This window comes from Seriola dumerili, unplaced genomic scaffold (genome assembly GCF_002260705.1).
Source record: "Seriola dumerili isolate Sdu_G_001 unplaced genomic scaffold, Sdu_1.0 BDQW01000017.1, whole genome shotgun sequence".
Lineage (NCBI taxonomy): Eukaryota > Metazoa > Chordata > Actinopteri > Carangiformes > Carangidae > Seriola > Seriola dumerili.
This window is the reverse complement of record NW_019174272.1, coordinates 25,365-50,386: the sequence shown is the minus strand read 5'-3', so window position 1 is coordinate 50,386 and position 25,022 is coordinate 25,365. Positions and strand designations below refer to the sequence as shown.

General features: G+C 39.6%; 3 protein-coding genes across 4 annotated transcripts in view; 2 read left to right on the top strand and 1 right to left on the bottom strand.

The window, feature by feature from the left end:
- Positions 1-7,665, top strand: part of LOC111226992 (oxysterol-binding protein 2-like) — a 50,091-nt gene extending 42,426 nt beyond the window's left edge. Inside the window, exons 11-14 of the mRNA XM_022752331.1 lie at positions 1,205-1,300; positions 1,714-1,898; positions 2,039-2,259; positions 4,721-7,665. Coding sequence (XP_022608052.1) covers positions 1,205-1,300; positions 1,714-1,898; positions 2,039-2,259; positions 4,721-4,863 — 645 coding nt within the window. The 3' untranslated portion in view covers positions 4,864-7,665. The remainder of the gene's footprint in view (positions 1-1,204; positions 1,301-1,713; positions 1,899-2,038; positions 2,260-4,720) is intronic.
- Positions 7,666-17,572: 9,907 nt separating this feature from the next.
- On the top strand, positions 17,573-20,781 carry LOC111227029 (golgin subfamily A member 4-like). The gene is made up of 7 exons (XM_022752390.1): positions 17,573-17,730; positions 17,848-17,974; positions 18,051-18,134; positions 18,239-18,450; positions 18,893-18,968; positions 19,120-19,326; positions 20,365-20,781. The coding sequence occupies exons 1-7, from the start codon at positions 17,573-17,575 to the stop codon at positions 20,428-20,430; spliced, it is 930 nt and encodes a 309-aa protein (XP_022608111.1). The 3' UTR covers positions 20,431-20,781.
- A 596-nt stretch (positions 20,782-21,377) lies between these two features.
- On the bottom strand, positions 21,378-24,846 carry ccdc117 (coiled-coil domain containing 117). Of its 2 annotated transcripts, none has more exons than XM_022755127.1 (5): positions 24,140-24,846; positions 23,948-23,998; positions 23,573-23,845; positions 22,577-22,723; positions 21,378-22,366 (listed from the first exon to the last, which is right to left on the bottom strand). In XM_022755127.1, exons 1-5 carry the CDS (start codon positions 24,280-24,282, stop codon positions 22,126-22,128), a joined length of 855 nt encoding a protein of 284 aa, XP_022610848.1. In that variant the 5' UTR covers positions 24,283-24,846; the 3' UTR covers positions 21,378-22,125. The 2 variants fall into 2 exon arrangements, with proteins under 2 accessions (XP_022610848.1, XP_022610857.1); XM_022755136.1 differs by having other exon boundaries at positions 23,948-23,995.
- Between the last annotated feature and the right edge of the window lie 176 nt (positions 24,847-25,022).

Genomic DNA, 25,022 nt, shown 5'->3' with positions numbered 1-25,022 from the left:
GAGTAGCAGGGAGATGGGTGAAGTCTTGTTTTTGCACCTGTCCAATAAGCAGCGCTAGTTTAAGATCAAATACTTTGATGTGGGAATACATGTCAGATTAGTTTTCCCTTGCCTTGGAGCTGCAAGTTGAGGCCGTTTAAAATTTCTGACACATCTGTTAATAATTCGAGTAGCAGGGAGATGGGTGAAGTCTTGTTTTTGCACCTGTCCAATAAGCAGCGCTAGTTTAAGATCAAATACTTTGATGTGGGAATACATGTCAGATTAGTTTTCCCTTGCCTTGGAGCTGCAAGTTGAGGCCGTTTAAAATTTCTGACACATCTGTTAATAAAGGCGAGGTCCCATTTCCATTCTGTGTCGATCAGCTCTGGGACAGTTTTTCCCTTTCTCAGGAGAAAGGCATTGATTTCGGGTAGCAGGTCGTAAAAACGCTTGAAAACTCTGCCCCGGCTTAACCAGCGGACTTCAGTGTGGTAAAGCACGTCTCCGTGGGCTGATTCTAGCTTGGAGAGAAAGGCTTGGAACTGCCTGTGTTTAAGTCTGTTTGCTCTGATGAAGTTTATGCAGGACACAACCACCTTCATGACAGATTCCCACCTCAGAACTTTGCAGCTTGACGCTGGCTCGGTCACGATCAAAGTCACGTCAGAATATACCATTGTGTGAGGAGGTGAAGATGAGCCACTATTAACTATAAATAGCTCATAACTATGGTCAATTTTAATTAGAATGCCAACCTTTAAGTACGGATATGTTATGATGTTATGATAGGAAAATGCAATTTAATAAAAATTGGTTGATGTTTAGAGGGATTGTCTGGGATCGTTAAGTGGGCCACTCCAATTGCTTTGGCGGGCCGGATGTGGCCCGCGGGCCGTAGTTTGGGGACCCCTGCTTTAGTTACTCTGGCTGCTTACTGGAGCAAGAAGCTGACGAAGGAAATAGGTTTTAAGGGCCTTTCAGACAGAACTAATCAGAAGGAAATGGGACTCATTCCAAATCTTTTCTTTAGCTGATTAGTCACATCTTACTCTTCAGTTTTCAGTTTTGCTGGTCTGTTCTGCTGTTTTCCATGTTTACTTCAGGATTGTTGTTCTCTGCTATAAACTCACTGTGAAATAGTATCTATCATTCTCTCTTTTTGTGTTTGCCTCTCTCACTCTTGTGTCGTTCATTTGTGTTGAACATTTCTATATTTGTGCAGTCGGGGGACATTGAGATTGTGAATCACAGGACCAAGGAGACCTGCCAACTCAAGTTCTCTCCCTACAGTTATTTCTCCAGGGACGTTCCACGGAAGGTAAATGCTTTGCTTCTTGCACTTTGCTGATACCTGACCTTGGTATGATGTCATACAGTGTGGGGTTAATTTGTGTGATGCTGCCTCCTGCTGGACAGTCCCAACAAATATATTAGTTCTTAGAGAAGTGTAATATAGAAGAAGCTCACTGCATTAGGTCACATCTCAGTGATCACGTAGCAATTACCTAGAAATGGGGCACAATGCTGCATTCCTTTATAGTGAATAATTTTAGATAAGCTTATGAAAATGTACTGATGTACTATCATAAGGACAGTGCATTTAACTGGTAAGTATTAGGGGAAAATACCATGGTGATACATAAAGACACAGAGAGATAACTTGCTTTAGTGTCTTAATTGTTTTTAGTATCCATGTGATGACTCTTTCTGATTTCATTTGGCTGTTTTCAGGTGACAGGTGTGGTGTCAGACAGTGGTGGCCAAGCTCACTACATCCTCTCCGGTACATGGGATGATAAAATGGAGAGTGCCAAGATCATTCAGAGCAGCCGAGGGGGCAGTGGATCAGAGGGCAAGCAGAAGACCGTCTATCAGACTTTGTCCCCCAAACTGCTGTGGAAGAAATACCCTCTCCCGTAAGCGCTTGTCTCATCAGGCTTATAAGGAAGAACATTGCAATAAATGAGTCCTTGTTGTTGTATAACAGCTGCAACATTCAGTCAATATCATTGATTGTAGAAGATCACACAATATAAATCTTCTCTTGCTCTCTCAGGGAGAACGCTGATAACATGTACTACTTCTCTGCGCTGGCACTGACCCTGAATGAGCTGGAGGAAGGAGTGGGACTTACCGACAGCCGTCTGAGACCAGACCAGAGGCTGATGGAGGACGGGCGATGGGATGAAGCAAACTCAGAAAAACAGAGGCTAGAGGAGAAACAAAGAGCTGTGAGAAGGAGGAGGGAAGCAGAGGCCTCAGACGCTCTGGATGAAGGTATGAAATGAAATAGAGAACATAAGTGTGATGTCTGACAGGCAAAAAGGTGCTGAGTGAAAGACAAACAGGGATGATGAAGAAGAAAGAAAGAAGGGAGGGAAAGGGCGTAGAGTTGTGAAGTGGGAGGACTTCCCAAGTCCCATTCAGTACAAAAGTGAAGAAACCGATAAAACCAAGGAGTATTTTGATTAAAAAAAACAACAACTTCCACTTACCAAACCTGATAAAGATTATTTTTTATGGTGCAGTGTTTTGTTCCCGGTTGCAAGAACCAAAAAAAAAAATTTCATTTTTGATTTGCAACGGCTTTGATTCACTCCTCTAATTAGCTTCTTTTCCACAGGCAGCTGAGGCTCATGGGCATTGTTGTATTTACAGCTAGCTGTCACACCAAATTGACAGGAATGATTAAAACTAATGACAATATAAATCTGTAGTATTGTTAAACTCCTCCCTTTGCAACTCTATTGCAATAAACCCTCACATATTTATCCATAGAATGCTATTTTTATCATTATAGGCAGTGTTCAGCTGCATGTTAAGACAGTTATTACAGCGAGACAGACGTCAAACCACAGCATTACATTAAATGATGAATACACAGAAGCTGTTTATCTTATAAAAATGATGTCTTTCATTAGCATGGATCATTTCTCAAGGTCTCCTGATCTTGATGGTTAAATTTCAAGTAGTACTGCTTATTCCAGTAAGTACAACAGTGATTACAGGTCAGAAGGCAGGACTTAACAGAGGAGAACCAAGAGGAGTTTGGTGTAATAGAAGCCAGACTGAATTTTATGGAGAACTCAGCAGAAACGTTTCATCCTGGTGGCATTCCTGTGCCTGTGTGTGTGTTGTGCGTAGGCTAGACTGTATTCGATGTACCCATGACTTGTCTTTCTTTTCCTCCCTCTATTGGTGGTCAGAGTGTGATTATGACTCTGGTGAGTGGGGGTTGCCTTGTGCCCCTCTGTTGTGCATCACTCCCACACACACACACAAACGCACGCACGCACACACACACACCCACACACACACACACACACACACACACCCCATCCTCTGTGTGTCCTCTGTGTGGTCTGCCTCTGTGTGGGAACTGCATGATACCCCTCTCATGTCAATTTGTTCAGATAATGACTCAGGAAAAAAAAGACTTTTTCCTGCATACATGTGACATTTTCATTTAGATCTGGCCTCAATAATATGTTACATGTAATAACAGATATAGCTCTAAAATGTATACGTACTTGTAGTATGTTATGGTGAAGCCACATCAGCAAGTGATTCATTTGCACTGCACTGTCATCCTGTCTCTTGGGACCTGTTCAAACCTGGCATTAACATCTGTCTCAGATGATCTGATCACAAGTGGACAGCTCTAAGTACAGGACGCATTTGAGATTTGATCACTCAGACCACATTCGGACGTGGTCTGGGCCACATGTGGCCACATTCTTTTAGCAGTGTGAACGCAAAAGCGTCCTGGGGTCGCATTGAACTCAAATGACATCCTCTGCCACAGTTTAATTAGTCCCGCCACAGTTTTATAATGAACCAAAAATATTTTATATTTCAAATGGCTAAAACCTTAATTCACCCTAGAGCTCTGCATAGCGCTCTCTCTCTCTCTCTCTCTCTCTCTCTCGCGCTCTCGCTCTCTCTCGCTCTCTCTCGCTCTCTCTCGCTCTCGCGCTCTCTCTCTCTCTCTTTCTCTCTCTCTCTCTCTCTCTCTAACAAACAAATTGACAACAGAAGCTTCTGTTATAGTGGGACTGGCTAAAAACAACAACGTATTTGTGTTTATTTGCATATAATGGTCACTCAAGATGCATGTGGAGACGCATTTTAATGCCGGGTGTGAACTGATATACTCAGAGCTCTCCACATGTGATCAGATCAATCGAGACGCATGTTCATGCCAGTTCTGAACAGGGCCTTGGACTGCTTGTGGGCACTTTTATGGTGCACTTACCAACAGTAAACAAGTTACTTTAAACTGTTCAATTTAAATGATACTTACATTATACTTTTATGAAGGGAACTGTAAAGAACAACAACATGAGCTGTTTGCTACAAGGAGCCTAATGCGCTGCATTTAAACCATTGCCTTTCTGGGCTGGGTTTCTATATTAAGAAACAGATGGATCATTTGGCTCTAAAGGTCCCAAACTGTGACTATATTTTTCTTCTTTACCATGATCGATCCAGGCTTTGGCATCACACATATCGCACTTATTTGGATTTTATTGATGCAAGGTCACATTGTTCACTGTTACAAGAGCTCGGTTCACATTTGGCAATATCCCAAATGCAGTGCTCAGCGATTGATTGCTTCTCATATATGCGTATGTGTGGAGGTGAATTGATCGCTCAGTGAATTACCTGCAAGTGTGGCTTCTCCACTAAAGTGCCATTTAAGAGATAAAGATTGAGTAACACGTGCTTCTTCCCACAGGTAAAGAATATGAAGGCTACCAGCCGTTGTGGTTTCACCAGAGGAGGGACTCAGTCACTGGCGAAACAAACTTTGTGTACAAGGGAGGTTACTGGGAGGCAAAAGACAGACAAGACTGGAGCATGTGTCCTGACATCTTCTAACCCAGGAACTGACCCCGGATCACACCTAACCTCATCGGACAGGGAACTGCTCAGCCTCTGGTCCTTACGCATTCAGGCGTAGTTGGCTTATGAGCTCTATGTGGACCTTTGTGAGCATGAGAATGTGTATGTTTCACACACTCTCGGATTACACTGTACCTCCAAATGTACACTCTCACTCTGTTTTCACTATGGGTTAAAAGAAGGGGCGTTCCCTGGGTAGTCCTCTTTTACACTATACTGAAACAGCAGTGAGGTAATGTGTGGATGTGAGATAATGAAGATGTAACATCACACAATAAAGGCACCTGTGCACTCCCTATCACTGACAACTAACAGGACAAAATCATAAAGAGGCACACATCAGTATTTCAGTGGTTACAAGAAAAACGTGTCCTCATACTCAGTTTTCTTTAGCACAATTGCGATTATGCTAGGCCTACTTTATAAATTTTAAATTGGTTCCCTCTTTTCTCTTCATAGGAATGATTTCAAGTGCTTATATTTGCCCCTTTTGGTTGCTTAAAGATAGAGCCTCAGTATGATATCTGGTAATTTCTGTCTCTTAGGTTTTGTAAAATATTATGGAGACCCAAAGTGTTTTAAATTAAAAAAAAACAAAAAACATCACCATATTAATAACTACAGACAATGTAATATAACCATAAAATAGTGAAAGAATCAACTACATTTTTAGAAATTAACTCATTTTATAAAATGTCATTTCTTGCTGCTTATTAGGAGCAATGGAGTTTATTTCCATTTTATTTAATTACAACTATGTTACTTTAATTTTTTCCCATAATTCCACTTTTTTTTTATCAAAAAATCTTTATCTGTTAGTCAAGACAAACAGGGCAGAGCCAATTATTTGCTCTTTCTTTAATCTAATTGACATTACCAAATGAAATGGTCATTGGGAAAATTAAAATAAATGAAATAAATACAGACTTTGGAAAAAAATACATTTTGAAATAAAAACTGCTAAAAAGAAAACCAACTGACTGCAATAAACTAATTTAAGTGTGAAAATGATTTATTCTCAAATTAATATGATTGCAGTTTTATTGTAGTTATATACTTTATCTGTATTTATTTATATGATTATTTATTTGGGTCTCCATAATCAACAGCTATTTTTGATTGGGCAAATGATCTCCTTCTTATAAGGTAGAGGCTGGTTTATCTGAAGTGGTAAAATATTTAGCAATGCAGAAATATGTTTTAATATGTTTTATTTGTTGTGAATGTAGGGGTCTCCCTATAGGTACATGCAATTAGTCTGTTCAATAGTCAGTTAGAATGTAGTCCATGTAGTGATAATATTGGCGGCTTATCCATTGCATACTTTGAATATGAAATGCCTCTGTGCTTAATGCATTTCAGTCATCTAAACATACTTCAGACATCTTCCATTTGTGATTCTGATTAGCAAAATTCTACAGTAGTCAGTCCTTTAGTTGTAACACATTAGTGCAAATGCAACAGTACAACATTAAACTTCAAAACATTCATATCACTCTAACAGGAATCTCCATCAAATACCTGAATACGCACTTTTCACTGTGGTTGACCATAGGTTAGCACATATCTCTGTGTTGATGTTGATGTTGAGACTTTACCTTGTCTTCTGGTGCTCTCCCATAGCAACACATACTGTATCCTTAGTGACCATTTTGACTGACATCATTCTCAGTGATCGTACAAAGTACTAAGTCTGCGCCAAATCACTGAGACAATCAGTCATTGCCACCCAGTGCATCCAGGAACATGTTGGTTCCTATAGTGTGCATTGCACTAGCTCCTCCCATCAATCACTAATTTGTAGTTCAGATGTTTGCAGTGGGACTACACTACGTGAGACTGGAGTGGTTTCTCATAGGAGTTCACAGTGGCTTCAGCTGAGGTCAGGAAGTCAGGGCTGGTTCCTGTAACACACCACTGTGCAGTCAGCTTTAGCCACAGAGGACTCCCCCAGCTGCTGCTCCAGACTCACCAGAGCTCACATGTAGTTCTTTCATTCAGTGTTTGTGGACACGCTGATCTGGGATCAGCTCACGAAGGTACCCTCAGTCTTTTGCCTTTAATTGACTGAACAAGGGAAATAGTCCTCTGACCTGTGCACTACATGTCTACGGTGACAAGAGTTACAGTGACAAAACCAGTTAGTATTTTTTTGTAATTATTGTTAGGAATGTAGAATTCAAGGCTGGAGGTATTGTATCTACCGTCTGGTCTATTTGTGTGAATATTTTGTGATAAAAGAATGATATTGTAAAAATTAAGAATAATTATACTAATCAGAGTATTAAGTTATCTGTACAGCATAGTTCAAATTTGAAAAATTGACTGAATGAGCCTGAAGGATTTGCTGTAATTTTAATTTTTAATCCAGATTAATTCTGTGAAGATGGAAGTTAATCCTGAGGCACCTGCAATCTGGCTGCAGATTCATCTTTTATACTTCCATAAACTGTCTTAACACACTGAAAATAATTTTTATAGAGTCCTTGATACTAGCACATTAGTAACTGTGGTTCAGTTATCATTTCTTCTGATGTGGAGGGCATGAAGATGTGTAAAATGCACTGGAAAAGAAATTCATTAACAGTAGAGTTCCCCTCCATGCTGAGTGTTTGGCTGATAGAGATTTTCAGTAGTATAATATGAGCTCTTAAAGTGTAAACTGTTTATCTGTGAGATTCTTTACCAGTGAATTAATGAAATGAAATGATTGATGATTGATGTTTTTTTGCACAAAAGATGCTTCTTTTACCCATTTCCATAAAAGGTTTTGATTCATTTTTGATTTGTGGTTGTCATGAACACAGTTTGATCAGTCACTAAATCTCTTGTTTAGAACAACTTGCTAAAAGGAAAAATTTAGCATTTTTGGAAATACATCTTATATCTCTTTAAGAGAAGATTCATACCTCTTTAAATTCTCAAGCTTTAACCAGCAGCTGTTTATCTTAGCTTAGCACAAAGACTGGAAACAGGGATAACAGCTAGCCTGGCTCTGTCTAAGAGTAAAGAATCCACTTAGCAGCACCTCTGAAGCTACTGATAACACATTATATCTTCTTTGTTTAATCTTCAGGAAGTCAATGCTCCTGGTCAACCAATACTCTAACACATAACTCCCCTTAAAACAACAACTATACACTTTGGGTTTTTTACAAATTAAACAAATGAGATGTTAATTAGTCAATTTCAGAGCTGCTTGTAGCTGGATTTTTTTTTTTTGCTGAAAGGATCCAGGCTAGTTATCTCCTTGTTTCCATTCTTTAAGTTAAGCTAAGATAACTAGCTACTGGCTTTGGCCTTACCGTACGACAGATCGTCATGAGAGTGGTATTGATCTTCTCATCTAACTTTTAACAAGAAAACAAATAAGTGTATTTCCCAAAATGTCAAACGATTCCTTCAATTTTATTTCACTGCTTGAGTTCTCTTCTCGTCTATCCGCATCACACAGACTCAAACACTTCCATTAGCACGTACATGAATACAAGCTATTGAGGTTGTGGACACTTTAAATCATATCATGGGTGTCACATATAGGGATGGACACTACTGCAGCAAGATGTTTCTTTTTTTTGCCATCTTGGAAATTGTCATTGTACAGTTAATTCTGTATCATCACGCACAGTCATGACATCTGACAGAACACAGGTCACTGCTGGGTGGTGGTGAAGAAACTGTACAAATGGAAACTTAGTTTGGGATTTACTTTTTTCAGCGATCAATATGAGGTTCACTAGAGATTTACTTTAATATATTGTGTTTGAGATGATTTTATATTTGAGAATACATATTATATTTTGAATGATAATGGAGAGCTCATCATACGTTTTAATCAATATATTTCCAAATAACTTGACCTCAGTACTTGATGGTGACTTGCCTACTGAAGTTGCCCCTCTGAGGGCTTGTACAGTCTCGGACAGCTGTAGCAATAACGCTGTGAGGTGTAGATTTGTTAGGTGATGGCTGTTGTTGCTTCATACAGTTGTCTGCCTCATGCAGAAAGGGGAAAAAACAACCAAAGTGTAAATGGAGAGTGTACTGTAGACTTTAAAAAAAAAAAAAACTCTTCATCTGCCTTCCCTATCTCAGAGGGATCTAATGTAAACCCCCTCATTGTTTCTCTCGTTTCATCTCACCCAACTCTCAATTCACTATGGTGTGATTTTTAGCTTTAATTTTTATGCTTTTATTTTCTCTTCTGGTTTCTATCTTCTCATGGGTGCCATTATTCTTATGTTGGTGTTTTCATACTGTTTGTATGCATAATGAGCTTGATTTGTGTGCATGCATGGCACACATTTCCTTCTCATATAGTTTTGAGGCAGAGGTCAACTAATGAAGACGGGGAGATTTTTCTTGCCTTGTCTACACTGAACCCTGTTTCTCCTTGGACTGTGACTCACGGCTTTGTTGTAAGACAGTGGTGATGTTAATCTGTATTCGATGAAAGTTATGAAACACATCACAACAGCGGCCTGGTACAGGAGGTCAAAGGTGATTGACCTGCCTTGACTACTACTCTTACTTCCCAAATACACAAACGTGTATTCAGGTGTTACTGCAGATTCAACTGAGGTTTTGCTTCTTTTTTTTTTAAATTGTGTATTTTTCTCCCTTAATTTATACTCGTATAACATTGTCTTTAAACAACAAAGACACAATAATGAAAAAAGAAGATAATAAAGTTGTTATTGTTGACACTGAATGTGTTTCTGCTTTACTTTCTTTCAGTGTGAGTTGGAAGATGGGATGAATTTAATGGGCATATTTGAGAAAAAAATCCTAAACGGTCTTTATGAGAAATAATAGGAGCAATACTACACCAGTAGTACTGTAACACTAGTACTACTTCCAGCCCTAAAAAGCCCGGCGTGAATATGTTAAAGGAGCTGTCACAGGTTTTAAATAAATCTCAACCTTGTTTCAGAGGCCTTATATTATGTAGCACTGTGAGTTAAACCTCCTATTAATTCTGCTGACCAAGGCCATTAACTCAGGACAGTATGATGGACACAGGTTTTTATCTTAATATCTACAAAAGTCTTTACTCTAACACTGATGTAGCACATAAAATGTAACACAATATAAATTTTTTTAATAATTATTGTTATCATACAAACTACATGCAGTCCCATCCTGGAACTACTGTTTTTCTTTGGAAGAACAAATAGATCTTCAAATTGGTGAATTTTTTTTTTTTTTTTACAGAAATTACAACTGTACAGCTGACACTATCAGCTGGCTGTATGTACACATAGCTAAAACTAGTTCAGTCCTGCAATAAATCCTCCTTCATGAAGATTATAATGTTTAGTTTGTGCTGACACTGTTTCAGAGAGGTATTGATTCAACTTCATGGTCATTTTGGAGGATGTAATTTGTGCTGCTGTTGAACTGTATTGCATTATAAAAAGAGCTGTTTAGTTACCCTAACCTCCTTGATGTAAATGGGGTGGACAATTTGGGATGGTGAACATTATAATCCTAATGGAGGGAGGGTTTATTACAGGATTAGACTACACTAATTTTATCTTGATCAATCTAATAAACTGCAATCTGAGAGTATGTAAAGAAAATACAATTATTTAGACAATTTTTCTGCCCCTCTTTTGGTTATGGGTCAAAGTGTCTACCATGGATGTGATGTCTACAGAGGGCTGCGGCTGTATTCGGGGGCACATGGACTCTTTACTACAGTCTAAAATCATAGGCGCCAAAGGGGCTAAAATTGCGGCAGTGCGCCTCCACCTGACGCTCACCTCTCCTGTGTGGGGTCCCGAGCTGTTTGAACGTTTCCAGGGCAACCAAGTGAAGCGCCTGTCAATCAGGACTCAGTGCAGCAGCTGTGTGCTTCAGCTCTGAGGAGTCGAGTACAGCATCGATTTAAAGTCTCTGCGTTTGTTCCCTCAAAGTAAGTTATGGATGTTTGAGGTGGAATGATATAGAGATTTCTAAAGTGATAATGTTTTATCTTCAGATAACCTACCAACCTGTAAATGAGAGCAGGATTTAGTTAGGTTAACCGCGTGTTTTCGGTCAGTCTTCATGTTAGTGTTGAAACTTTGCTGTGAAAAGTTTTAAAATCCACTAATGATAACGGCTTATTACTGTGAAAATTATTCTGAGTAGCCTCGGCGAAGGACGGCTTACTACTTACAATTGTTTTCAGGCATTTCAGTCATGGCTAACGTTAGCTAAACTAACCTCGATATAAATGGGGGCAAAATAATAGAAACATGTCAATATAACACAATACAGTTTAACAGCACTATGTTAACAAAAATGAACGTTAGCCATGACTGAGTGGAAAAATCCTTCTACAGTGAATTTAAGCTGCACACCCCTTGTACTTGATATTCATTTTGGGGATTGGGAGAGACAAGCTACAGGAATTTATAGTCTTCCTAGTGAAAAGAAGTCAGTGTGGCCAGCTAACAAGCTAAATTGTCTTGGTTTCCTGGACAACTGAGCAACATAAACCCCCCACCTCACCACTGGTAGATACTGTGGACGTTGTGTCTGTATGGTATTGCTGAGTTTCTGCATACTTGTCTGCAGCAATAGGACATGGCAGACAGAGGCCATGGCCGAGCAGAGAGAGATGAGAGAGACGCAGAGGACACTGATGAGCTTCTACACACTGGTCTGCGGTTTTATCAGCAGTACATAAATATGATATACATATACTTCACTCTCTTGTGAGCACTCACTATTGTTAAACCTTTTGTCTGACCTCGCAGATCTAAATGACAACAGGAGTGTGTTTAGACTGGACCCTCAGCTTCTCAAACTGGACCACTGTGACCTCCTCCTAGATGCCATCGATGCAGAGCTTGGTCAGCTGCAGGTATGCAATTTTCTCTCTGCTTGTCTGTATTTATGCATGTGTAATCAGAAAATATTTTTTAAGCAGTAATGTGATTAATACAGGTCCAACCCCAGAAACATCAGGAAATTTTCAGAAAGCAAGACTGCAGCGATGCAGGTGATAAATGTATATGTACACACCAGTCAAAAGTTTGGACACACTTCCACATTCATATATATATAATATATATAAGGTGGTAATCTGTGTTGTTGGTTTTTTTTCTAGCTCCTCTGAAGTGGAGTCAATCTCTGAGCAAAGACACAGGCCTTGGTAGTACAACTCAAACAAATGACACTCCCATGTCTTGCCTTGACTTGATACACACTCCGATGATGGAGCAAACATCAGGTAATATTTCAATAACATTACAGGAAAAAATATGATTTCTTATTGTTTTTAAGTCAAATTTTTCTCAAAAGGTTGTAGGTAAACAACTTGCAGTACTGCTGGTCACTAGTTTTTTTTTCAAGATAATGTTTGTGCTTCAAAAAAACAAAACATGAAATGAGTAAAATGTATGAATGGTTCAGTAACATGCTTAATATTAGAGTAAACCGGGTGTCTTAACTGGGTAATATTTGTTTATATCAAAGTGTTGCTTCCTTAGTGCAACAGGACAAACTTTTCATTTCACACAAATAACGATCTCTCCACTGTTCTAATCCAGAGAGGAGTGCAGACTGCTGGGGAGGTCCTGACACTCATCAGGAAAATAAAAAGAGGTTAGACAGAAGGACAAGAGACAAAGAGGAAATGGAGTCCCGGAGGGAGCAGGTCGTCTGGAGACTTGAGAGGCTTCTTGGAGACACCTGTAAGGGGGATACGATGGCAGGAGAAACACACCCTCCTTCAGACAGTATCTGCACTGAGGACTTTGTCAGATGCTTCAGAGAGGAGATGGTGGAATTGGCATTGCCAGAGAGTAATATGCAACATCTAGACAAAGAAGAAGAGGCTGATGGGGCAGAGATTTCCGACAGTGACACTTGCCAGAGTGATCAAAGAGGTCAAAGTGTTCTTAACGTCAAAAGAAGAGGATCGGCAACACCTGGGAAAAGCAGTAAATACACTGTGACAGCTCACTGTTCCCAGTCAAACAAGCCAGATCAACGAAAGGAACTGGAAAAATGTCTTTCTGGAGATTTTGGAGTAAATATATTGCATATTAGTGAAAAAGCACTACAGGCAATTGTTGATGATAGCAGCAGTAAGTACAACACTACATCTCTTTGGGAGAGAAAAAAGAGCCGTCAAACATGCTCCAAATTTTCATTAATGATGTTAGTTTCAACACATGAGGATTAAGATGAAAATTATCCATCTGTGTGCTGGTACGTCCACCCATCTGTCTGTCCATCTGTGTGTCCAACACTTTGATCCAGAGCAGGTTAACTGCACAATTACTTGACAGGTTGACATTAAACTGGTACTGATATTCATACTCCAGGGATTATTCCCACTGATGTTATAAACTCTGACTTGTCTTTTAGAACAAAAGGCATGTCAGGTGTCTCAAAAAAATAGAAAATGTTGCCTTGAAAAATTTCTGTGCATATTGTATATTTTTTATACATATACTGTATGTACCAGTATATTGTTTATTCCAGCACTTTTGCAGCTAATGTAGCCTTTGAGGTCTGCTAGTTTGGCTCTAGACTCTTATTCTTGATCCCATTACAGCCATGTAACACCTTTTCACTTCCCTTTCAGTCTCTCACAAAACAGAGATTGTAACAGGACATGAAAACCTACAGTACAACAACAGCTGTTCTCCTCAGGCCAGGTGCTTGGCAGGTACCACACACAGATTACACTGCATCTGCATGCACAGTCTAACTAATCCTCTTGGACATCTGTTCACTGCAAACAGTGACTGTAGGCTGCTTGTTCTTTTATAGGAGTACCTGTGAGGAGCTTTGACACTGTGTCCATTGCGAGTGACATTGACTCGGTCTGCACAGAGCAAGTCAGACTGCACATTCACAGGTGGCCAGGTAAGAGACTGCAGAAAATGTGGAGGAAAATAAGTTCCATTTTAAAATCACAAAATGTACTGTATATCAAATATCACCATTTGAAATATAGCCATTTGTACAGTGAGTTAACAGCACAAACTAAAAAATGAAATAAAAATCAAGAAATGCTTGGAAACTATCTCTTACATGAAGAAAATACTAGTAACATGAGTACCAAAAAAATATGTATGAAATTGTAGTTAACATCATCAATGCCCCCCCTCGCAGGATGGCGCTCTCTCATTCAGTCCGTCACCGGCACAGATGATTACTTTACCAACCAGACTGACTATGACACACCCACCCAGGAAGAAAGTGAACCTCAATCCACATCAGGTGAAGCACAATCAGACTTTATAGATCAGGCTGTATAGTCTTTTATCCACAGTGACATAAGAACAATTTAATCCATTTTCTTCAAAAAAATTTGTCTTTTTTGTTCGCAAAGTCCACAGATCCTCTTATGGAAATGTGCAAAAAAGAAGTCCTTCTGCTTGTACAGCTCAGCGTAAAAAGAGAGAGACTTACAGGTAAACCAAATGGAACAACATTTTAAAACTTATGATGTATTTTTCTATGCAGTCTTATATTCATTTTTAAAAAGGAAAGGAAAATATATATCAGACATGTATACTGTGCCTTTTTTTTTATCTTTCAGACTTTCAGACTGTTTTTTGGGTGACAAAGACAAGGACACAGATGAGGAAATTAACCACTGGAGTGGGAGGTGCAGATCTAAGAGGACATCAGAGAAGATGCAGTCAGATTGGGCAAAGATGAAAGAACGACTCACTAACATTCAGCAAGTAAGAATTAATCTCCCAGTGTATTTTAATAAGTTAGTTAGAGAAATATTTTTATCTCAGTTTCTGTGATATATGGATGAGACTTCACTTAAGTGGTTTGTGTGTGTGGTTTAGAAATGTGAGAAAGAGGAGGAGACACTAAGGTTGAAGAGGACTCAGTTAAAAGACGTTGAATTCTGCCTCTCTGAACTTCAAAAGAGAAGAAAGGTAACATGCATCATAATCAATAGAAAACTGTAGAAAATTCTCACTAATACTCACAGTTTATGCTTTATGCCCCAGCATGCCTTGAAGGAATTAGAGCAACTGACTGCAGAGACAGCACAGATGGAGAAGGAGAAGCAGACTCTGGAGTCTGTTCTGAGTGACAGCAGAGTGGAGAGGGACTCTATTAGGTATCCTAACATTGTATCCTACTAATTGTAATATACAGAGCCGTATGCATCGGCATTGTTAACATAAAACTGCCTCAACATAATATTGGTCTTTGTGAAGGATAGTTGTGTTGAGGAGTAACACAACAATGAACATGTTGTAGTTGCCAGCTGGAGAAGCTGCAGAAGCAAAGAGAGTCCTGTCTCCATGAGATAAGGGACATGGAAGAAGAACTTGCAACTCTGAGTCAACATAGAAAGAGTCATAAGGAGAGGGTAATGAAACCTGACTCAAAGCAATATGTCTTTCGGTTCTTGGTTTTGCTCAGTCATTCACATGTTTTAATATGTCAGGTTTGTTCTTAAAACAAACTGTTGTTTCTCTGTTTCACAAACAGAACAGCGTCATCATGTCACTGCTGGAGAGGGAGGAGATGGAAAGACAGCTGGATAATGCAAAAACAGAATTGTTTGCTGAACAGCGACGTGCAAGAGAGAAGCTGGAGTCTGTGCAAGAGGTACAGTATTAAGGTCTATTTATATATACAAGTAAAACTATAATCACAATTATAAACCATAGCAACATTCATATTTTTGAAGTAAATACAGCACTGTTTACAGTGTAAGATAAACAGCAACACCCGAATTTAATAAAAGACTATGTTGTGTGTCATTTTAGTTGTGCTGTTTTCTATAGTTAGTGTTTGGATGCGAATTACCATATTTTACAGGGAGAAGGTATTTGTTTAAGTGTGAGGCAGATTTAGTCGCCGTGTTCTAAAATATCTTTGGATATGTGCTCATCTATGAAACTGGAGCAGAATTTAGAGGAGACTTGTGAGGAACTCCAGAGGGCCACAGAGGCAGAGAGCTCACTGAGGAGTCGGTGTGCCTGTCTGGAGAAGAAACAGACCCAGAAAAAAGAGGAAATTGAGGTGACCCCTTCTATCATTATGCTAATTTCTATTCTAATTTAAAAAATAATAATCACATTTAAATCTGTCAAGCAAATGGCACAATGTTAGCATCCACTTTTCTGTATTTCTTATTCTCTTCTAACTATCCCTACTATTGCTATCTCTCTTACTCTAAGGCATTAGAAGTTCAAGTAAACAAGCTGCAGGTTGAACTGGGAGAATGTAAGATCAGGGTGGGTACTCTGGAGAAGATGTTGGTGCAGAGGGAGCGGCAGCTGCTAGATTCCCAGGAACAATGTAGGGCCTTACAAGCAGAACGAGATGGACTGAAGGTGGAGCTGCAACACTTGAAAATTCAGCACTACACAGCACTGAAGGAAGCCCAGGAACAAACCCAGAGAATGACGGTAAGTGCTGAGGAAGACTGAGGCTTTCTGAGGTTTTTCTAATATATCATAATGTTATTAGGGTTATTCTGTCTGTGTTTCAGGACTCAGCATTAAATTAACAGAAAAAAGAGTTGGCTTTGGCAGATGAGCAGCAAATCCAAAAGGTGACAAATTAAACTGAGAACTTAAAATACTGACTCATCTAATTCCTCTTCAGGTTAATCAGCAGGCTGAAGAGGAGAAAGCAAGTGCTTTGAAAGAACAGACTCTGGCACTCACACGATGCATTGAGTCCATGCAAAGTTCCATTCAGGTCAGTGTGTCACACTGAACATGTAAAATCCAGCACTACAATACCTCAATACAAAATGTTTGTTTAACTCTTTTATCCAAAGTATCTTGCAGTGCTATGAATGCATATATTGTATGTTAAGTTTAGATGCCACATGTTGTTCTCGTGGCATCTTTAGTGCTATACATTAAAGATACTGTGAGTAAAAACATTCTACTGGGTTACTTTTAAAGATGTGATCTTCTCCTGTTCTTGCAGTTAAAAGACGAAGAAGCAAAGATGCTAAGGAAATCTCTTGAGCAGCGGAGGGAGGAGGCAAAGAACCGTGAAGAGGAGCTGCATGTAGAAGCCTCTGAAAAGGTATTCTGATGGTCCTCTGACTAAAATACGACATCTATTTTAACACGATTGTGTGATATACACAATATGCTCCCATTCAGGTGCAGGAAACAATAGAGGCGAAGAGGAGGAAGTGGGAGGCAGAAAAAGTGGAAGCTGTACAGATGCACTGTGGGATACTGGAAGAGCAGAACAGGAAGAGCCTGGAGAGCATGAGGAGTGAGATGCAGCAAGAAAAGAGTAAAGCACAAGCTCTTCAACATAAAGTTTCGGAACTAAAAACAGTAAGGCGACTTGCAGCCATGGTATATAATATTACCATCATAAATAAATCTGAATAAATTTTCAATGTCTTTGCTTGATTTTCCTTTTATCTGGAGAGAGTGCTGGAGTTGGAGAATGAAAGTTGTGCAAAGCAGAGAGAGCAGGATTCTTTTCTGGCTGTTATTTGCAAATCACTAAAAGAGGAGCACCAGGCTGAGCTGCAGAGGTTGAAGAAACAGGTGGCACAGGTACAAGAAAACCACAGAGAGTGATCATTTGTAGGCACATAAAGAGAAATGCTGTTATAGAAACGCTGACATGGTGTGGCCTGTGGTCGCAGGAGAGTCAAAGGACAGTGCTGTGGCTTGAACAGGCTGTTCACCTGGCAGAGAAAGAGGCTGACAGGCTCCGAGTGATGCTACAAGAAAGGGAGAGCAGCCATGACCAAATCACAGCTGAGCTGGACCAGCAGCTCAGGCACTGGGCCCAGGAGCTGGGAGCAGAGTGCCAGCATCTACACCTCTTAGTGGAACAGAGTGGAGCCAAACAAAATGCTGTGCAGCTACCTGCCAGGTATAATGTCCTGTTCTGGCTTACGTCCATATCTGCTTTAGAAAGAAGTGGATACTTTGTAGGCAACACAGTGTGTTTGATGATTAGCTTATGATTCTGTGCCTGTGTATTGTGCAGTTCTACAGTGGCCGAAGCTCTAACAAATCTGAGAGCACTAAGAGAGCAGCTGGAGCACTTGATCAGCCATCTACACCAGGAGCTTGATTCCCAGAAAAAAAACACTGAGAAGCTGAGAAAGGACAAGGTCTGTGTGGAATCAACATACTGCATAGTACCTGGTGTTTGCAAATACAGGGCATTATATGTTCATATGTTTTCAGGAGCGAGAAATTAGCATCCAGAGGCAACAGCTGAGGATGGAGAGAGATCAAGCCTTGGACTCCCTTAAGGAGCGTCTCATTCAGGTATGAGCTCACACTCTTCATAAAGTTCATGAGTATGCAAAAGGATAAAAAACACAACAGTTTCAGCATTACAGAACTGTTGTGCCCCCATGACATTCATGCAGGAGCACATTGAGGAGTTGAGCAGTCTGAACAGGGCTCATGTGAGTGATGGAGGAGCTGAGGGAGGAGGAGTAGCAGTATCTCTCCGCAAACAGCTGAAGGCCAAAGACTTGGAGCTGAGGCAGGTTCGGAGGAGCATGGGTCAGTGGAAGGAACAGACTGCAGCTCGTCTGGCATGCAAGTTTGAAGAAGAGCTGACAGCTGAGCTGGAAAGGTAACGTACTAAACATGGAATCTACATCCTCCAAACTAAGTCAAAATGCAGCCTCATAGTTTTTGTCCTTTTTAAGTATGAAGCAATCATTTTCCATACTTGCCCTTTTCTTCATTATGGCATTCAGAATCTTATTGGTCCACACAATGGAAATCACACACTATTCTTCTGTTGTTCTTCTGTTAAGTTTTGGTTAATTTTTCCATCCCATAGGTGCAAGACAAAGTTGTTAAGGGGCAGGTAACTGATTTATGTGCCTGTGAAACATAGATGACATACTAACCAGCTGTCTGTCCTTGATCTCATGCATGATCTCACTTCAACTCACTGTGATATGCTGTTTAGACCATAGATGTAACATTAACTATACATGTATAGTTCATGCAGTAATTATTCACACCTATGAACCTTTCAAATGTAGGATTGTTGGTTTGTTTTCCAGAAAAACGTCAAAGACTCAAGGGGAGAGACAGAGAAAGTCTGAGAGGCCTGAAGGAGAGATGACGCTTAGTGCAAAGGTAAATGTTTTACTGCTCCTGTGTGAGCATTAACATCAAGCTCTTACACATAAAGTACCTTGTACATACCTTATACTGTGGATACATAGTGTTCATTTGTTTATTGAAAAAAAAACATCTTCTATCTTTGCTGGTGTCTCCCTCCCATCAGGAAACTCAGAATTCAGTTTGCTCTCCCTTCCTCCATGTGGTGGACTCTGCTGCTTCCCACAGCCCCTCAGACGTGGCTTCATTTAAGCTTCTACGTTATCTCCAGAGCAGAGTGAAGCAGCTCCGTCTAGAAAACCAGGCCTTTACCTGGAGCTCATCTCCTCCAGATACAGTCCCTGTAGATTTGTCAGGATCCTACCTTAAAACAGTGAGTAAATTCTTTTAATAGCAGATTATTATTGATACAGATTCAGTTTCAGATTTCATTTTATTATCCCAAGTGGGAAACTTGAATTGCAGTCAGATAAAAAAATAGATAAGAAAGAACTTAAGTGCAACAATACACACATTTCAATAAAACACAACACTATAAAAAACACCAAACACTATAAAAACACAGATTGCAATAAGAACATCAGACACTAAAAACACAACACACTATAAAGTGACAATTTACTTATGCAAATTTAGCAGGGTTATTTCACACGAGATGAATGAGTTTTTTAGATCTATTACTCCTGAACTGGGGAGCTCTAAATCTACAGCCTGAGGGAAGGGATACAAACTCAGAGTGAAAAGGGTGATTTGTGCTATCCAATATAGATCTGGCCTTGCAGAGAACCTACTGTTTAAAGATGGCTGTTGATTATTTACTTAATCAGTATCACTATTTACAGCATTACTAAACAACAAGCATACTGCAAACAGTACTTGTAATCTACCTTAAGGCCAGGTGAGCTATTTTTTTTAGGTTTTTAATTATCTAAGATGTGTAATAATAATAATTAAAATGATTATAATAATAATAATAATGATGATAGCACTTTTCATAATTTAAGTTACAGAATGCTTCACACAGGGCAGCAAATAAAATCAGGGTATTTGTTAAGGATATTTTCATTGTAGGATGCTGATGCACTGCACTCACATTCACAAGGATTATGTAATTAATGGATAAAGCATTACATACTGCATTTATTGTGCTGCATGTTTTAAATTTATAAACGACAACTAGCACTGTCTTGTAGAAGCACCAGAGGAAACAAGAAGCCTTGTCACAAACTGCCTACTTTTACTTTGAGAAAGGCACAGCACCTCTAGATCTGATTTGAAATGCTCAAATTATTTCTAAAACTGTTAAAGAGAAGGAAAATACTCCTGTAAATGTAGCAGCATCACCAACGTTTGACTATTATTTCTGTGCTTGACTTCACAATATCAAGTAATATCAATGTCTGCTTCACAGATCACTCAAGGTCAAGACAGTGCTGGGATTCAGACCGAGTCAGCAATCAGGACAGTATCAAGTTAAGGAAATGGAGCCTTATTCTGTGTGTGTGTATGTGTGTGTCTGAATGACCACCAGTGATATAACTTTCTTAAACCTGAGTCTCAAGCGAGCTCTTTTTGCATACCATGGAGATGAATCATTTACTGTCACATGTGCCTCAGATGGCAGATTAACAAGCAGGTCACAGTGACAAATGACACAACTGAAGATCTGGTCATCAAGTTCACATTCCTTTGTGTTAAGGCACTCAAGTTTTATGGCTTAAAGTTACAGTGAACTGTGAATAAGTGATGAACTGACATTTCACTGGAGACTGATGATCATGTGAGTTATGTCAAATAACCTCATAAAGCTGACAGGTCTCTGTGGAAATCCCACATGTGATCATGAATGTTACATGATGCTTAATTGTACAATAAAAAAAAAGTTCTATCGGGGTCTGGTAATTTCTAAGAAAATTGTCATAGCATTTAATATACCTTTAAACATCTGAATCAACTTTGTGAAACTGTGTAATCTTAATGTAAAAAAATCTACTGGACCTGAGATTTTTGAAATGTTTCCCTATAATCAAAACTGCTTCCACACCTGCAGCAAGTTATTTTCAGTTGGTCAGTCAAGCGTCTGTTGCCAAAGCGTTTAAGCAGGCTGGGGAACTGGTGTTGTCAGTTCTAATTCAATTATGTCCCTATTTAAGTAAACATAATTGTCAGTATCAGTCTGAGTTCAGGAAAATTAACTGATGAATAAAGTCTTGAAATTGCATTGCCACAGTAAATAATTTCATTTTCTGTGACAAATTGAAGGCTATTGTATTTAATAACCTAAGTTTGTTGGTTAAAATCATTCTTACCTAATTGTTTTCAATATGTATATATGCTATACTGCTTGTAATGATAAAACCGTAACAAAGCAAAATTAAATCCAATGAAAACCAATGAGGCCATGCAGAATCTTTATATTGACAATTTAAGAGTTTATTTAAAAACAAATATAAAGTAATAACACTTAATGGCTGGCTGCAATTCTGGTAACGTATGTATGAAAATACAATCAAATCATAAAAAGGTGCATTTCCATTCCTCAAAGCTCGCAGATGGCGTACTTGCTAAACACTATATGAAGATCATGTTTCTACCACAACAAGTACAACTGCAAGCCATGCTGTGAGCAAATGTGAGCACACAGGAACAAATTATTTTAGTGTCCTGCTAATGATGCACAGAAGCTCAACATAAAAACTGTACAAAAATCAGGTACTGCACACTGATGTTTCACAAAGAGCAAAGTCATATTTACAATACATCAGTGTGTTGACTAGGCTTTGGCAAAATTCTGTATAAATTATATTGTTTCTATGGACAAAGGCCAATTCTGTAAGTTATATAAAACTGGTAATGTAAGGCTCTCTATTGAACTTTTCAAAGTCTTGAGATCATAAGTTACTTTGGAGATTTAAATGAATAAAACTAATTAATTAGGTCAATGTTATTGTTGCATTTTACATGTAGTTGCCCAGGATTATAGTCAGAACATATTGAGTGACTGTAAAGCAAAATACTGTATGTGTTGCACAAACCGTCCAAAACAGCACAATATCCATGTAAAGCCAACATGCCTTGCCAAACTGACCGATTTAAAGTGGTTCTGGGTCCTCTGTGTGACTACATGTCCAGTCTTTTACTTTGGCATGGCTTTCAAAGTCATTTAGCACTATTACATTTCCATGTCCTCCTCCCCAGAGCTGTGGGCCACAGGAAAGCTGTACAGAGGAGAGTGTGTGTCTGCAGGTGGACTGGAGGGGCTCGGATGACTGTGAGGGGTGGGAGATGGACACGGGGTTGGCGGTTGCCGAGATACTGTCTGTTTGCGCTGTTTTTGTAATGAGCCCTTTAGCCTCCGACAGAAGGGGTCATCAGGTGGCCGCCACAACACCAGCTCCATGCAGGAATGGCTCCTAAAAGTATGAGGAGGTAGCAGGTGAGACAAAAATAACCAGCAGAAGAAAAAAATGTGTCTAAAGATTCCTGCCAGAACATGATTCATGTTACTTTAAGTTCTCAAGTCATGTCATAACTTCACTTGTTACTTCATTCAACATTAAATTATCAATTATTATTTTATTTTTATTATATAATTATGAATCAATAACAAGGAAAGAACATACACAGACTGGGCTACTTTGTGAGGGAGGATGTCGCTGATGCCGCGCTGCAGACCTTCTTTCAAACTGTCCGAGATCACCAGCACTGGCCTTCTTGGGGCTGGTTCTACATCTAGATCCTCATCCTCATCGTCATCTTCCAGTGTTATTCTGTGATACATAAATCCACAGTATTCACTTAAAGGTGTAGAGAGTACAGTATATGTTGACTCATGTCACATTTTAATGTGATACAAATTCCCAAACCAATCACTACCAGTAAGAGGTATAACAAACCCAATGTGGCTGATATAAATGGCGAGAACAGGAACCAACAGTATTTCTTTCAAAACTAACTCCTATAATAAACCATTTTCTTAAATACTTTCATTCAGTTAGACATTAGAAAACTGGCCCACAACATGAAAGAGGTCATATGCCTGGTTCTATTTTGAAGCAGAATTTGTGAGTCTAATCAAACCCACGTCAGTGGATATTCTGATCTGTAACAGACTGGTGACCTGTAAAGGTGTAACCTCTTCTCACCAAATCCATACTGGAATAGCCTCCAGCCTCCTGTGAACCTGCTCAGCTTTAATGAAATGAAAGAATTGTCAATAAAAAATAATACCTGAATTCTTTCTGAATAAATTAGTGCATTCAATTGCACATTCACAGCACTTAATCATTTGCAGTGTTTTTCTTTCAATGGAAATGCATAAATAACAGATACTGATATAATTTGTGTTTGCCACCTGGCGGGGTCACTGTGATGATTACTTTAAGTGATTAAGTGATACCACATTATTGTGCCACACTATTAACACAAGATGTCTAAATAGTCTAGAATTGCTGGGACAAGTAACAATATATATATGTAGATATTTTGTTTCTCACTTGTTTTACCCATAAACAAAATATTCCAGGATGGTTAGCTGGAGTGAGGACTTATGGTAATGAGCTGCAAGTCTGAAGTCTAATTCTGGCAAGCAGTTTTTGCTTACTCTTCATATTGCATACCTGTCTTCAATCTCTTGAAGTTTCCTCTGAGCTGCCTCTATCTCCATGCAGGAGCTCTCTGTCTCAAGTCGGGACAGGGCAGGGGAGGGATGCGGCAAAGTCAGGGGCTGAGGCTCTGGGCAGGGCTGTGGAAGTGCAGGGCTGGCTTGCTGTGCAGACATGGGAGGGCAGCTGTTTGCTGTAGGCCAGTCATGACGAGAGCTAGTGTTAGAGTTCTCTGAAATATCCACTTCTGCCTCTACCATTAACCTCCTCCTTTTGGCACTGCATCCCCTGAGAAAACATCAAGATACTTATCATAACACTCCTTCATAAGTATTCCAAACATTGTCAGATGTTAGGTAAGATTGCTTTTTCTGCTCCTCTCTCACTTACTCATCATCAACTCTCCTTCTGTGCTTCCTGAGGCACCTAGTCTCCCAGCTGCTGTGGGACAGACAGATGCGTAAAAACAGATAATACATGCATGTCTGACTAAGATTGGAAAGAGATATCAAGTGTTGCCAGTGTATTGCTGAAAATGTATGCAAGGAATTTACAACCCCCAAACCAACATCAGAGACGTACTTGTTAGAGACCGTCGTTCTCTGTAGGTGGGCAGACGTACTTGGAGGTCCGAGGTCAAATTCAGGAAGGCTAGTGGGGCCTGAAAATGAATACATGGCTGGCAGAAACCCCAGTTCACTGCTTGAGGGAGCAGAGTGATGCATGGTGGCCCAGTTGGTGAGATGATTTGAAGAGACACACGGTGTCACACTAAAAATGGATCTGATCTGGAAGATCAGTATTGATACCAATCAGATAAGCTGATGTAACCTACATGACGCACAAGCTATAAATATGTTTACACGGGGCCGGCTGGCTGGTTATCTAGCTAGCTAAACGCTACTGTTGGGTGATACCGTTAATATAACGTTACCGATAAATCTATTACTTATAATGTGACAAGGCAATACAAAATGATAGCTTCATCCCTGTGCTGAATAACAACTTTGCATAAGTTAACCAGAAACATAAAGTTCCTGTTAGAGACTGACTCGTGCAGCTGCCCTGCCCCTTGATGTTTTTGTTGTTGATGTTTTGCTAGCTTGCCTCCGTTCAGTTAACACTGTTGTCTCTTAGGATATTCCCATCGGCAAGCAGTAACAGGTTCTACATGCTCAAGTCTTACTAACCCTATTACCACGATACCACCTGTAAACAAAAATACCCCCAAACTGACGGTCCCAGTGGTGTGGACGGCTTGAAAGGTAGGTTGGGTTAAGTTGACGTTAGTTAGCTATTCTGAAAAAGTGAGTCGCGCCAGAAGATGCGTCAAGGTTCCAGAAAATGCGTATGCTACTTTAGTTGAATTGTGGGAATTGTAGTTCCTGTGGACAAACGACTGTCTACATAGTCTTGTTTGTGTAAAACACTCGGTTAGACAAATACATAAAGTTAACTTAGTTAA

What these genes read in the sequence shown, in the direction of transcription:
- LOC111227029 (XM_022752390.1), top strand. Translation starts at nt 17,573, where the DNA reads ATGCTACAAGAAAGGGAGAGCAGCCATGACCAAATCACAGCTGAGCTG. An exon ending in GCTGTGCAGCTACCTGCCAG is followed by an intron (nt 17,731 to 17,847) that starts GTATAATGTCCT and finishes TGTATTGTGCAG; the next exon opens with TTCTACAGTGGCCGAAGCTC. An exon ending in AGAAGCTGAGAAAGGACAAG is followed by an intron (nt 17,975 to 18,050) that starts GTCTGTGTGGAA and finishes ATATGTTTTCAG; the next exon opens with GAGCGAGAAATTAGCATCCA.
- ccdc117 (XM_022755127.1), bottom strand. Translation starts at nt 24,282, where the DNA reads ATGCATCACTCTGCTCCCTCAAGCAGTGAACTGGGGTTTCTGCCAGCC. An exon ending in AGAACGACGGTCTCTAACAA is followed by an intron (nt 23,999 to 24,139) that starts GTACGTCTCTGA and finishes TCTGTCCCACAG; the next exon opens with CAGCTGGGAGACTAGGTGCC. An exon ending in CACAAAGTAGCCCAGTCTGT is followed by an intron (nt 22,367 to 22,576) that starts GTATGTTCTTTC and finishes TCATACTTTTAG; the next exon opens with GAGCCATTCCTGCATGGAGC.